Source organism: Centruroides vittatus, unplaced genomic scaffold (genome assembly GCF_030686945.1).
Source record: "Centruroides vittatus isolate TY-2023 unplaced genomic scaffold, ASM3068694v2 scaffold_1519, whole genome shotgun sequence".
Lineage (NCBI taxonomy): Eukaryota > Metazoa > Arthropoda > Arachnida > Scorpiones > Buthidae > Centruroides > Centruroides vittatus.
In genome coordinates, this window is record NW_027122682.1 from 1029721 (window position 1) to 1045299 (window position 15579).

The following is a 15579-nucleotide window of genomic DNA, read 5'->3' on the forward strand; positions in this document are numbered from 1 at the left end:
TTTTTACGTTGGAGTGAGAGGAATGCAAAGCATAGGTCTCCTAGCATAAAGACTACATTCATAAAACCTACATAGTGTTGAAGAAGAAACTGAAGTTCTCATTGCTGCTAAGATCAGAATGCAAGTTGATTAACAGGTAGACATATTTCTCTTTACAGCAGGTAATTTCAGATAATGGTTTTCTTTTGTGGTCTTCCATAGCTTGTCCTTTTTAAAGAATTATTTGTCCTTTGGAATATCTTCAAAAGACTGGATTGCAGATCAACTTCCTTTAAGCTAGCTGAAACGTCCGACATACACGTTTTTGCATTTAAAACTTCGGCCACAACCTTGCTATTAATTTATTATGAACTAAAAGACTAGATTTACACAGAGGCTACAGCTAAGAGCATTATATTTAAAATTTATTATTATTTGGTGGAAAGCAAAGAGCCTCTTACATGCTATAACTAGCCTAAGAGTCTAATTTCAGTCCCGACCGTGCATTATTAATTGAAACAAAGTTTTTTTACGATAATGTTCGAGAAAAAATTGAAAAATATTTGATAATCGAGATTTTAAGAGGCACAAAATATAAGTACGACTTATAAACTCTCAAAAATTTTAATGTTTAATTTTATTTTTTTGTTCAGAAAATCATGTTTCGTCGGAAACATGGTATACATATATTACACTTATTAGCTTATAATAATTTACATTAATTAATAATGATGATAATAATAATAATACAAGTATATATTGTATTAAGTTTTTAAAATAAAGCATGTTTTTAAATTTTAATCTCAATGATACTTTCATAAAATCATGTTTTTCTAACTCGCTTTCTTTTAAAAATTTTCAAAAGATTCATTATTTAAGAGTTAATCGATTAAAATAACATATTTAATCACATTTTGTGAGTGACTTATTAAATATATTCTACGCTAATAATAATTAAATAACATACATAAGTTGTCTATTGAAATTTCTTTTTTAACTACTTAAAATTGGATAAGTATTTGCTTACGGAATGTTTAATGAATGAAAATTAATATAAAATATCCACCGAGGATTAAAGAAATTGGAATTATTACGATGGGACGACGAATGTTTGACGGACGTAATAACGATTTTTAGTGATTTAAAAACGATAAATGAATTGGCGACATCTAAAATCATAAATTCGACGGCTCAATATCGAACGACATTACAAAAGAGAGTTAACCGATCTCGATGTAACTCCGTTGGTCGTAGAGAAGTTGGAAGATATCTTAAAATTATAGTAAAAACTTGATAAATGTAAAGGATTTCGGGTAAATTCCCTTATTGAAAAGAATGGATAATTTTCGAAATATTTTTGTTTCAACTATTTACATAAAACCTTGAATTTCTTTTAATAAAAGAATTTTCTGCTAATAATTAAAACAAGCAATTAGAGCATTTTTATCGAGAGTAAAATTTTCCCAAGTTGACGACGTAAAACGAGACGATTTTTGGCTTTTTTCTTTTACGTTTTCTTCTCTCTTATTTTGTAAGATGCCGTTCGGCGACGTCGCGACGGACGGACTATTTGATTTTCCATTTCTTTCCGAATTTACTTCGTCGTTTCTCAAATAATTGTCTTTAAATTCGTTACCGTCGTTAAGTTGCTTGTGCTGTTTCAATCGCTGCATTCGAGGAGGAGGAGAATAATTAAATTTATAGCTGCGACCGTCTTTGTTTCTCATGTAATCGGCAAATTCGTTCTGAACCATAAGATTATAATACTGAGGTTTCTGTTTCGACTTTTCCACGTATTGAGAATTCGGCACGTGCGGCTGATTTCCGTGATTTATCGCATTCTGATTTTGTAAATGCTTCTTTTGCTTCGAAGCTATCCATTTTCTCAGAGGCTTTATAAACGGAATTACCATAAAAAATGCATTTGGTCCTAACCCGAGATTTGTTTTGGAAACTTGGTCTTTTTTGTGCGAGGGAAGATCGTTAATCGGAAACCACTCGATACTCTTTATTTCCTTTCTGGTTTTCGGCTGAAATTTCGTATCTTTGGTAACGCCCGTAATTATGTACAGTCTGATCTGCTGTTCGTTAACGCAGTGATCGATAAATTCTTCCTTATCGATCAGCTTACTTATATCGAAACCGGTCTCTTCCAACACTTCTCTCACCGCGCAGTCGTGAGGGCGTTCTTCTTTGTTCACTTTTCCTTTCGGGAAACCCCAACTGGATTTGGCCCAATAGCCCTGTACCAACAACACGTTCTCCATTTTCTCGTCGAGCAGTATGGCTCCGAACGTGGGAACCGCCATCTTATACTCCCTCCAGGTATCCAAAGTAGTATCGACGTTATTGGCATGCTCTCGAAGAAACGGAATGTGATTAAAAATGATATGCGAGAATTCCCTCATAGAACACTGTCTTAACTGGCTATCTTCTGTACAATAAAAGTCCAAATAAAACCAATGAGCCAATTCAATCTGAAAGCACAGCCTGACTAATTCTTTACGTTCTTCCTCGGGTACGTTGATGATGAAACGGCTGCTTAAATCATCCAAAATATCTGAAGGGATAGTTATTGGCGATGCTTCTGTGTAAGTGGTCATGTCAATACCAGATCTTACGCCTTGTACAGCGTCTACACTACTCATAATAAACACACGGACGAAAAAAAGCACTTAAAACTGGAAGCACATATTCCAATGCGATACTTTTAACAATTTCTCGAACTTATTATTAAGCACAATTGCCTAAACGTTCACCACTATCACACACTTGTGACTAGCTTATTATAGGTCAGCAAAAGCGTACACCGGAAAGATAACGCCCCCTGCCAGGAAAAACTCGAAGCAGATAAATTCGATTTAAAAAAAAATTACAAAATGTAAAATATATATTTTACGTCGCTATTTTTAATCTAAAATGATTTTAAATGTCATTTTAAAGTAATTTTACAATATAAAAATAAGACAGTTAAAGTATTCCGATTAATGCGTGTCTAACACCTAAATGGGGGCCCGTTTCTCATACAAAGTGCTCTCGGCGGCATGTCTCCTTTGGCAGATCGCCCTTCCTTGCTTTGACAGTTAAATTCAACCTAATATGTGCCGAACAAAAAAGGAGGTCACGTAGGTCGGTTTGGTTTTTATTCGATTAAGGCAACGCGACACGTAGGCGATCTGCCGAGGGGAATGCCTCCCGGAGGTCTTTTATGGGAAACTGACGTGAAGAAAACCCGAAAAACTTCACGTGGCCACCTGTTAGCGAGATGCAAATCCACGACCAACTACTACCAGTGTTCGTTGGTATTATCCAGTCGACCACTGGTGGGCAGGTCGGGTAGGACTTAGAAGCGTAGAGATAAGGTATGTGTCGCTTCAGGCGGCACATACCTTAGCTCTGCGCCTTTATATAAAAACTACTCTCGTAGCTAGTGACACTAACAGCAAATTGTGAGAAAAATCCGTAGTAGAATTAGAATATTTGTAACCGAGTTCCCAAGATTAAATTTTCTCTCTCACATTCCCCATTACCGACCCGACTCGCTCCCCTATGATCTCAAAATGTCGAAAAACACACAGTAGATGCTAGAGTAAAAATAATTGTAGCCAATCTTTCAAAACTCGTTTATCGACTTTATCGCCGTATATTTTAATATGTTTTCATTTTAATAGTTCTTTGCAACGAGCCAGAATATGTTACGTAGAGTGGCTGTAGCAATATGTCGTGTTAAAATAAAATTGAATACACGTCCGCCATTTTCTTTTTAGTCAAGGGGGCGTACCATTTGTGTTGTGTAAAGGAAAGAAGAGTAAATAAGACAAAATATTCTGTAGCGAAAAGTTAACTGCATTTCTAAACATCCTTAATTTCACTTTCTTGGCTGTTATATATACATAATAAAGGAAAGCATTAGAATCGTGTCAAATTTTATTCTCAGAATTTTATGTAAATCTCCACCTCCTGAATCCCCAAAAAAGTAAAAAAAAGAAAAAAATATTCCGTATATGTGTGTTGGCATCTATAAGAAACGAAATTTGGCATAATAGCTTGTGTATAAGAATCATTGATGCTCCTTATTATTATTACTATTGTTGTTATTTAATAGCGCCCTAATATTAAATTGTTTTTTTTAAACTCTTTCTGCCCTGTGGGCACTAAGAGGGCCTCTTTTTAGCAGGCCCATTATGTGTTCGGCCAGGCCCACAATGGTGCGACCGGGTGGCGAGGGACAGGGCCCGACATATCCGGACGGACATCTGAATAATCAATTGTTTAAAACAACTATTTATTCCTAGTGTAAGTTTATTTGTGTTAAAATAAACGGTTTTTATTAGACACTCGTCCTCCGCCACTACCCACATAAGAAAAGACCCTAGTTCATCTCTGACGCGCAACTTACTGATTTCCCCATAAAAGTCGGCTTACTTACAGTTTTAAAAAAGTCCCTTTTGGAAAGATTAAGTTTTTGTCAATTATGTGTCATAAACTCATGTGTTATGTTTAAGATTCGTAAAGATCATTTTGTATTTGAGTGCTTCCTACAATGAAACAGTCCTTGCTCCTAAAACAAACATGGGGGCTTTAAAGCCTAAGGCTACGTTCGTAAAGTCGAAGGAGTTAAGAAGTTGAAATTATCTACTTTTAGTACAGATTTTTGAACTATAAGTATGTCACAAGAAAGTTAGAAGTAGAGGGTACAGACAAAATGCCCCTACAAAGCTGTGGTTCTATTCTGATTGGTAGGACCCCGAGAAAAGTATCCCAAGAAACTTCCGAATCCAAGTTGCTGGATCCCGTTCCACATTACTCCATTTTTAGACCATCCGAATCCACGATTGGACACAGGAAAAAGTCCTTCTAACTCTTTCTGTTCTGCAAACATTAAGAGACTCTTTTTTTTTGTGCCCATTGCGGTTCATCGTGATCCGCAATGATGCGCCCGGTTGATGAAGAACGGAAAATTACATATCATGGTCAAAAGTTTGAGATTTCGGCACGTGGGCACGTGGCCAACATGTAGGCTAGTATACTTTGTCATTTATGGGAGTTTGTGTTTGTTTCTGCAAAGTACAAGAGCATAAGAACATCAAGATTGATTTAATTTTATCCATTACTAACGAGTCTAATTAACAGCGAATGAAGGACGAGGAACAACTCCCCGACACGAATTTCTTCAATTTACTTTTGTGTAATTTAATATTGATAATTTCATTCACCTTATTTTAAGTTTTACAGGACGTTTTCCAACCGTAAACATTAAAATTTTTTACCTGTTTTTCTTCTTCAATTACGACTTTCGATGTTAAATTTTTATTTTCGACGACTTTGACCCTTTGCAAAATTCGAGGAGGTCGTAACTTAACTAGACAATATTGTCCACGAAACATTTCCTCTTTATTATTTTTAAAATCTCGAATTTTTAATTCCAGGCATTGATCGAACGATCCCAATTCCAACAAGACACCACGGAAAAATCCAGGAGGAAGTTTTGCGGAGGAATCAAACACTGAAAAAAGAACTTTTCAATTAAATTTCTCGTTTTTTTAACGCCTTAATCGTTTAATTTATATATTTAAAAATTAAATAAAGGATAAATAACACAAATATATTTTAAATTTACGTGCGTGGCTCATTTTTAATGGGCTTAATACAAAGACAATTCCATCGTTCTTCGACGGTCGATCGCATCTGTTTTCGACATTTGTCCTGGTTTACGAAAATGTTGCACATTTAATCACATTTAATTGAAGAAAATTAAGAATTTTAGATTAAATATTTTACAAATTTATGCCGTATTATCGGGAAATTTTCGTCAAGAAGGAAAATGGCGACAGTTTTCGGGTTAAGCTCTTCCCGCTGGTAGGACGGCGGTAATTCGAGGTCACTATTGGAAAACTATAGATTTAGGCAATTATATTATAAATATGTAAAAATATACAGGCATCCCCGTGAACAAGTGTTATAAAAAGACTCTAGTCCTCGTCTATTCAACATGGCGGATTATATTTTGCTCCCATTTGAGTACCGGTACTCGTAAGTATAACGAATGGTTCCGGTATAAAAGAATGAACTTTTATGTTGCTTCCATGCTTAAACTATAAAATGAGATATAGTTTATCCTGCTGGTATACTTCATTACTGTACGATAAAGCGATTAAAATCATCCTACCAGTAGGATGCTATTCATTCCATCATTAAATGGTACCGATAAATGATAAAAATCAAACAACGAGTTGCTTAACTTTACCGGAAACAACATTCAAAATCGTGTGTGGCGTCATCTGTTGGCATTTTATTTTTAAAATATTTATATTATTAATTATTTGGCAAAATTAATGAAAACCCTCCGAGCATCCACCTGTCGATGCCAGATGGATGCTCAGAGGGTTTTCTCCTCATCAACTCTGTAAGTTTTCACAGTATTAAAGTCAAAGTACTGTTTTATTTCTGTTATATATGTATATATTCCTTAAATCAAACCTTAATTCAGTAAAGAATTTAAAGATATTCTTCAGTAAGAAAACGTTGAACTCGACATCATCCTGTAAATGTAATTTTCACACAAGGAACCATTAGGAAGTAAGAGAACATTTACTCTACGGATGAACGACTATCAAATTGTTTCTTTCATTAATTGAGATACATTTTCCTCTAGAAAATACCCAAAAATGTACAAAAAAAACCAAATAAATCTTCGATTTCTGTATCATTATTAGAGCATTTAAAGCTACGCGACGAGTAGTAAAATTCTGTTAACTTTAAGGATAAACATTTATCTAATTTAAATATTAAAAAAAGAAAAGTGAGAGTTATTTTCGTTCAATAACCTAAATAAAATTCCATAAATTACAATATAAGTTTAGAATGTATACATTCGATTATTATCGTATACAGGGCCTAGAATACACACACATGTATACAGGGCCTAAAAGTCAGTTAATCGAGATATGGGGCGGTAGGTTTCTTTTACGATTATTTTAAGAGCTGTTAACTGGTTTGGTCGATCTTAAAATAATATATATATATATACACAGTATTTTAATTAATATAAGAAGAAAACAAGGAAGAAAGAAAACAATTGAAGTCGTTACTAACATTAATTTTCCCATACAGCATCTCTCCGACCCACGGTGAGCCATCTTACCAACCCTAGTAGGAGAGATAATGTAAAATAAATTCGTTATAATTAATTTTCTATTACGGTGGTGTTAAAAATGACAATTTTTCTAACGAGATTAACGATTATAGAATGCCCCACTACAATCCATTCTTTGATGTGCCACGTATTATCGGATACAGAACGATTTTCCAAAATGCTCTTCCTCTTCCCTCTTTAATATAGAGAATAAAGATTTAAAAGAAAGGTCTATATTCTTGGAAATGTGGAGAGAAGTTAGGATAAGTTGGAAATGATGGGGAGGAGGAATCGGGAAGAACGAAGCTCGGATAGAAAGAGGATTACGAGAGAGAAGCGAAGAAGACGGATTAAAGATGAGGATGCTGACCCCTATATAAACGAGGAAAAAGCTAATACAAAGAAGAATCTTCTTGATTAAACTAATCGACTGAACAGTTTCCAGATAGAAGCATTGAAGCATTACACAATTACACTTTCAATCGTGTTCAGTATTTAATGAAATCATTACTTCTAGCATCTTATCCTTCAGAAGATTTCCGCTTGACTTCTCAAGAATTACAACAACTCGTCTGATCTAAATCCAATGCTTCGTTACCTTTCATATAAATGCTTTAACTCCGATATAATCGCACCATCGACGGATGATTCAAGATAAAGATTAACGAGCCAATTGAATGAATAAGGAGATTCTCTTCGGACTTCAACTAGGAAAAAATAATTCATGGTTAATAATACGGAGATTAAAGTTTAAATTTAGACTTATAACGTGCATTTTTATAATACTTTTGGCGGAAGGAAACTGTAATCTAGTTAAAACATCATAAATATTTATAAATAAAACAGTAAAATCGTATAATTTCTCCGAACTAGTCGACTGTATTAAATTTCTTGCATGATTTCCCATATGAAATCCATAATATAACTGTAAATCTTCGATGGTATTTCAGTTTATTTACGAAAAAATATGTATTTCTTTTATACAAAACATTCAGGTCTGCATATACAGTATATATTCCTGTAGCCTATGGGTTACAGCATTACACAGAATGACCCCTGTAACCTGTGTAGCTCTGTAATCTATAAGCAATGGGGCTACGCCGTGCCCCCCTTTTTATTATTTATCAAATAAATTTTGATTTATATCATTTGAAAAAACTAAATTTTAGGGTCTTCTCCGTGCCTGAGGTGTGTCAACATGGGTCATTTTCCTATTTGGTCCTGTTGCAGGTCCATCTATCTAGAATTATATAAGTATATATGGATTCTCAATCTAGTGGTCTCAAAGAAGTGAGCTAAATCATTCTCTAAATCAAAACAGTACATATATGAAGAACAGCCAAAAGATTCACCATAATCGGGTGGTTATTGTATTACTATATACGGGATGGGTGGAAAGTAACTAGGTATTAAGAAATCATTATAATTTTTGTAATAATAATAAAATCATAATAAAGTCTATTGTCCATGTATACAACAATCAATAATATTTTATAATTTTTGCATTAATGATGTGAATAGCGAACGAGAGAGGCTACACATGCAGAAAAGTTAGTCTGTCTGTTCGGGAGCGATCGCGGATTGCTACACGCTATGGGTGTGGAAATCAGTAATTACTGTCCATGGATGGTGGCGTACAGTGAAGGGACGTCGTGCCACAAACCATCCGAAAACTATCAAGTATTGTTATTCGAAGCCAAAATGACCACAGGTTCCGTTGCGGACACGCAGAAAAGTGGTCCATTAATTAACCATTTGAAGAAAACGCGTCATTGGTGGATGGCACCGAAGTTTACATTAAATTTTAAGTATGAATCTATATTTCCATTTAATAAAATATACGTCAAGAAATGTTTAGTATTTCTTCTTTAGAAATATAAAAATTATAGCGATTTCTCAATGTATAATTACTTTCCACCCACCACACACATTCCCCATCGCAGGCTAGCAAGACTTTTTTTTTTTTTTTTTTTATTTGTGGTTTAAGGCCCTTTACCACTCAAAAAGAGTATAAAAAGGCCCCCAAGGCTAGCAAGACTGGCTCGACGGGACCCTCAAAAAACTCGTACCAACTATTTATTCCATTGTATTTCTTAAGTGTTAAAGACAAACCTGTATGTTTTTGAAATAAATTTTTATCATTTAAAGATATAATACATTTTTTTGTTTTTTTTAACCATATGTTTTGTATATTGGGGGCTGGAAAAAGGTGAGTGTCCCTGACATCTTCGACCTCTAAGAGGTCCTAGTTACACAGATGATGGAGCAACCTTCTTTGTGTCATTCTTATATTACATACAAACGTATTAAATATCTGCACTTGAGCTAAACTAGCTACTGCTTAAAGCCCCATGACTTATTAGGGCCTTATATACTATTAATCTAAGGCCCAATTGTGGCCTTAGTGGCACAATTGCTTTGAGACAATTGACCTAAATTAAAGTTTATTTTATTGAATCCATTCATACATTTTTCTTTCATAGAGGGATGATATCACTCGAGGATCCCGAGTTCGAGTCTGATTAGGCTCAAATTTTTACGAGTGTATTGACCCAGATATATCGGGTTCCTCACCACTCGGTCACCCCACTGCGGGCCTAAGAAACATAGAGAAAAAAAGGCCCCCCTAAGTGCCCTCGGGGTAGAATGTTAAAAAACCTGTGTATACACTACTTTGACTGATTACTACACGTATTACTTTTTATAGTGTGTATATATTTATACAAGGCCCTATCTGATCATCAACACCATTTTATTTATATATATAGGCCCTATATTTTTAAAAATTACGATTATTATTCAAAAAATATAATCAAAATAAGGCTACACGCGCACTTCTGTATCATATAATACAAGTTAAACAATTCATTATACCACATTTTACAAAAAATAAAACAAGAATATAAGATAAACGAACTAAAAATTTACCATTTTTCTTTTCCTTGTATCTTTTAATAAAACATTTATAAATATACAACACATAGATTAAAAATAAAAGCATTTATTCACGTCTGACTCTACCTCCTGAAAGCCAAGGATAATAAAATAATAATTATTTTTAAAAAAATACTTAAAATAGACTTAACTGTTTAAGGACCACTTCTCCAATTTTTCTAATCCCCGAATTAATTGCCTCATGGATTCCAAACAAGGAGAGGTGATGTTGTCGCTGTTTATCAATCTCGATACTCTTCGTGCAAAGAGCCTTGATACGATTTTACTTTTTTGCTGTAAAGAGCTCATTATGTCGTCCCAGTTCTTTGTGTTTGTACCGCATAATTGAACGTGAAACAGGACGAAAACGACGACGAAACAGGCAAATACCCGACTCGGCATGGCCAATACACGTGAAGAAAGTGCAGCGACACCAACAACACAACTCCGTTTTTAAACATTTAAAAAAGTCGGTGACGTCAAAATAACATTTAAATTCTATTGGCTAAAAGTTTTTTTTTTTTACATTTTTATATAATTTTTATAAACGTCATACGGGATTAACGACACGTGATCTAATTTAGTTGGCATTCTAGAATTACACGTTGATTAATTCTATAAAGTCGTAGAAGAGATTATTATTATTATTTTTTGACAAATTAGGGAGGAGGTTACAAAATTAAGAGGCTTAAATTAGGGAATTTTTATGGTTTTGTGCTTAAGAATGAAGTTATAAACCTTACACCGGAGTGTGAATGGTTTATCCATTACTAAAAGCACATAATATTCTTCTTAATCAACGTATTTAGGTCAAAGGACTTGTAAGTTTTACTGTAGCAAACCTGTTATTTCGAACAGGAAGTGAAAGGAACTTCCTTGATTTTCATCGTCAAGAGTGAAAGCATTGAGAATTATTGATCCAAATTCAAGTAATTTTTAACATAATTAAGCCTTTGTTAATTATTTACAAATATAATTAATGTTTTAATTATTTAGTTTCTTTCGGTAATTATCTTTTAAAAAAATAAAGTAAGAGTAATTACAATTATCTTATTCTATTTACATAGAAATAATGAGGAAGAATGCAAGTTTACGTCATAAAAGAAGTAATGATGATTATGTAAATGGGAGAAATATCCGGAAGCTGTAAAACTTATTTATGATTTTACAGTGCTATGAACACCTTACTGTATTTTATATGTGTGTGTTTTTTTTTTACCTTGTTTAACCCATTTAATTCTGTAAATATCGTATTATTAGTTACACTATGTGTGTAGTAGATACTATCATCTTTATTTCTTCATTACATAGTTATTTCTCTTTTATTTTTGATGATGTGCACTCAGTTCCACATTATAAACTTAGTTTTACTAGCATTCCCCCGTTCTGCTGGGCCTAGGTTTGGTTAATGTTACCGTAGGTATACAAAATGGCGGCTCGTCTCTGACTCCAGCATACAGAAGCGAGGAAACAGTGGGGACGCACGTTTTCCTAAACTTAACCTAACCTATTCTAATAAATTACCATAATTATTAGCAACTAAATTATTAGAATAGTGCGTCCCCACTGTTTCCTCGCTTCTGTATGCTGGAGTCAGAGACGAGCCGCCATTTTGTATACCTAGGTTAACGTTAACCGTTTAGGTAATTAGATGGATTTCCCACAAAGGCACTCCTCTCAAGCCTCATATACAACTATTATATATACAGTATATATATATACTGTAAATCCACAATGGGTATGGACATAAATAGTTTTGGTGTATCTTTCCGCCTGGACACTAAGTGGGCCAAAAGTCCACTTGGTGTCCAGGCGTAAAAAGATAGGCCCTACTCCCCAAAAGTAAAGTAGTGAAACTGTGAAAGACATTTATCCATAAAATTTTAAATTGTATAAAAAATAGAGGAGGTCATGTGTCATATCTGGAGTGGGGTTGAACTAAATGAAGATTTTACAGTTTTTTTTTTGTCTTATAAAGCTCGTTTTCATCCTGAAAATTAAGCTTTTTGCCATCTTATTAATAATATAAAAAGCTTTTTAACTATAAAATCTCATAACAGATGGAGCCACACACAATATCAACTCTTGCCGGGAAAGTTACGCAGCTAGTTGCCGGACTTTTCGTAATAGAATATTAAAATTTATACTTCAGTTCAACCCTCAAGCGATTTCCAATTTTGACAATTCGGTGGATATTTTATTATTATTTATTTTAAGTATCATTTTTTTATGTTCATTAACGCGGTCAAGAACCATAGAAAGCTCTAAACTTACTGATATTTCTTGTACTTTTATCAGAAGATTTAAAAAAAAAAAGAATGGCATTATCATCAATCAAGATTCCTGTGAAAGAAAGTAATCTCGGTGTTTAAATCAACCAATAAATATGTCACATTATTCAAGAGAAATTTAAGAAAAAACAAAGAAAACAAGGAAGATTTTAATCTAGATGATAAGTAAGGAAGAAATAGTTCCTTATTTTCCTAAAACTTTTACTATGACTCTTTGCAGTTCTGAAGCCATAATTTTACAATTGAAAAAAAAGTTAAAATCCCTCTTTGTATAATAAAATTAAAAGAAAGCAATTGTTCTAGTGTTTCCTTAATTTTAATTCTACGATTTTCTTCTATTTCGTGCGTGCTAATCTCATTTGTGAGATCTATCAGAAGTCCAGAATGGCCCTACTCACTGTTATTCAGTGTTACTGGAAATCCTCAAAATGGTAAATAACCCTATTCAGACCTGTTCAAGTTTTATTATATTTAAAAACATATACAGTGCTGTATATAAAATTTGACTGAAAATAGAAGAAAGTACAGTAGTAAGTGAAAGTAGCGAAGGGCCTGGTTTTTGAGAGCCCCGAATAGAAAGATTTTTACTTTCTGGCTGTTATGTATAACAGAGGGAAAGTATGGCAATCGGTCAAAAAAATGACCCCCAAGATTTTTACATTTTTGGACTCGGGGAACCTTGAAACCACTTCGAAGCTTAACAACTCTTGTGCCTTTTGTCGGAAAATCTCGTAACAGATGGCACTACACACAATTTAACTTTTTCTTTTGTCGGGAAAGTTATGCAACTCGTTGCTGGATATTTTTAATCCATCGAAACGTTTTTGGGAGGCACTCTCGTCTCAACTTTGGCGACGGCGACTTACGAAATCTTTTTCGAAATTGGATGGGTTTTATGTTCAATAAAACATACATTTACAATACATTTTAATTGATAACTGTTTCTACATAAAATGCGAAAACGTGGAGCCACGTGAAAACTTTTCTTCGGAAGATACTTGATTTGCATTAATCAATGTATTTCCAATGAAGGATGTTTCCAAAGGACAGGTGCCCACAGTGCTCAGTGAATAAAACCACCGAATACCGGTAGTTGATCGTGGGTTCGCACCTCGCCAACGGGCTAGCTACATGGAGTTTTTTGGATTTTCTTCGCGTTAGTAACGCCTAAATAGCCAATTTCCCATAGGAACCTCCCAGAAGGCATTCCCTTCGGCAGATCGCCCATGTGTCACGTTGCCGTATACAAACGATCCAATTTAATCCATTACTCATGCCAAAATTTTTCATAGATAAAATATTTAAGTTATATCTATTTTATCATCCACGAGAAATTTCGCAGTTAACAGAGATAAAATCGGTCTAATTTTTGACGTTTTGTATTTTTGGATTACAGCATTCCGGATCAACGGAAATACTGTAATCCGAAAAAAACAGTACATTTAAAACACATAAAATTAACTGTGCAAGGCGTTTACGGAGTTATTCGTGTATGAATGAGTGAGCGTCATAATTTTTTTAGCGCTTGATTCATTTAAAAATCAAATATCTTCCTAGAAGTTGCTCTGAAGACCTTCCTAATTGCCACGATCGCTGTTTTAAAACTTCTCCCGCTCTGCTGACGTCAAAATAATTTTCAAACAGGTCTCAGGAAATTTTCCACTAAAGGAAACAAATAATTAGCGATGTTGAGGCCGAAGTTTTAAACGCGAACGTCGGAAGTTCGGCGCCGCTTTCCTGTAAGCCTAGAAGCTTGACAATGGCGTTTGGAATGTCGAGCATGATTCCACTGACTTTCCAAACGCCATTGTCAAACTTCTAGGCTTACAGGAAAGCGACCCCGAACGTCCGACGTACACGTTTTCGCGTTTAAAACTTCAGCTTCAACCTCGGTATATCAAGAAATTTTTATTTAATTATTTAATTTTTTAGGTTTTTCACTAGTAAATTAAACAATACAGTACTTCATCAAAGAGTTTTATGGTCGAGGATTAAGATTATGTATATCAATCACCTTTACTATTATAATTTGTGAAATTTTTTACTCTCCCAGGAAGGGGGCAAGTTCCCCCTCTGAACAAAGTCATCGTGTGTTCGATTGAGAATGGAATGGCCACGTAGTGAAGAAGAGGGCTCCATAATAATTCACAATGAAGCGAGTGATGAAGAAGAACAGAACAACAACTTCTGGTAAGATTATTCATTAAAAATCGTTGAGTCGAAACCTCATAAAGTTTAACCATGTAAAATTTTCGAGGTTCAACACTTAATAGGTATGATTCGTCCTTAGTGTTATCTTTATATTTTCTATTTCTTTTATAAAAAAATTTCCGTAAAATTTTAAAAACTTATTTTATTAATTTCTCACTTAATGTGGCCATCCACCGAACCAAAATGGCGTCCATCGTGATCCTGGACGAATCCATAATGGTTGCTGAAAAGGATCCTTTTAGTGTCCACTGGGCGAAAAGAGTTTTAAAAGTCTCATTTTAAAATTTATCAATTTATATCAATTAAATTTACTTGTACTATTTTCAGGGAGGCCAATCGTCTTAATATCTTGTCACATTATTATTCAACTGGAACGCTATGTTTATATAATTAAGTTATATCATTTTTATCGATAGGGTTATGTAAATTTCAAAGCAGTCATTTTTTTCCCTATCTCACGAGGAAAATAAAAAGAAAAGGAAAATACTAAAAAAATTAAAAATAAAAATTATCGTCCCATCTTTAAGTATTTTGTAAAATAATGATAATCTTTAAACGTTAAAAGAACAGTTTCCTGCATGTTTTGAATACTTATTTTTACTTTCCCGGATATTATATATAACAGAGGAAAAGTATGGCGATTCTCTGTAAAAAATGATCGCTCCCTCCAAGATTTTTATGTTTTGAACTCAAGGGACCTTAGTGTATTTTTATATTAGGGGCATTAATACTGTGATTAAAGGTAGTAGGATCTAAGGTCTGTATAAGAAGGTCATGACACGAGTACTGGAGCCGCCATTTTGAGACTTTTTGAGTCGCATGTTTAAAACAAACTTGGTAAAATCAGGTGTCCAGTGGCGCACTTAAGATTTAATCTCGGGGAACCGAGTCGAATAAATAAAAAATTTTTAATGCGAATTCAGTGTTTTATTTCCTTTTACTTTAGGGGTGCCGAATGTGCCATTGCCTTTGTCGTATTTCGAATGGGGTGAAGATTGTACTCGTTATTAGCATTATATATGTATGTAT

General features: G+C 34.1%; 2 protein-coding genes across 2 annotated transcripts in view; both read right to left on the reverse strand.

Annotated features, from left to right (window-relative positions):
* The window catches only part of DCP2 (decapping protein 2), a 208154-nt gene extending 205371 nt beyond the window's left edge, over nucleotides 1-2783 (reverse strand). Inside the window, exon 1 of the mRNA XM_067285118.1 lies at nucleotides 1186-2783. Within this exon, the coding sequence (XP_067141219.1) occupies nucleotides 1392-2627 (1236 nt within the window). The 5' untranslated portion in view covers nucleotides 2628-2783 and the 3' untranslated portion in view covers nucleotides 1186-1391. The remainder of the gene's footprint in view (nucleotides 1-1185) is intronic.
* The window catches only part of LOC136987379 (nose resistant to fluoxetine protein 6-like), a 54164-nt gene extending 43727 nt beyond the window's left edge, over nucleotides 1-10437 (reverse strand). Inside the window, exons 1-2 of the mRNA XM_067285117.1 lie at nucleotides 10201-10437; nucleotides 5250-5485 (exon numbers count right to left, since the gene is read on the reverse strand). Of these exons, the coding sequence (XP_067141218.1) occupies nucleotides 5250-5485; nucleotides 10201-10357 (393 nt within the window). The 5' untranslated portion in view covers nucleotides 10358-10437. The remainder of the gene's footprint in view (nucleotides 1-5249; nucleotides 5486-10200) is intronic.
* Nucleotides 10438-15579: the final 5142 nt, after the last annotated feature.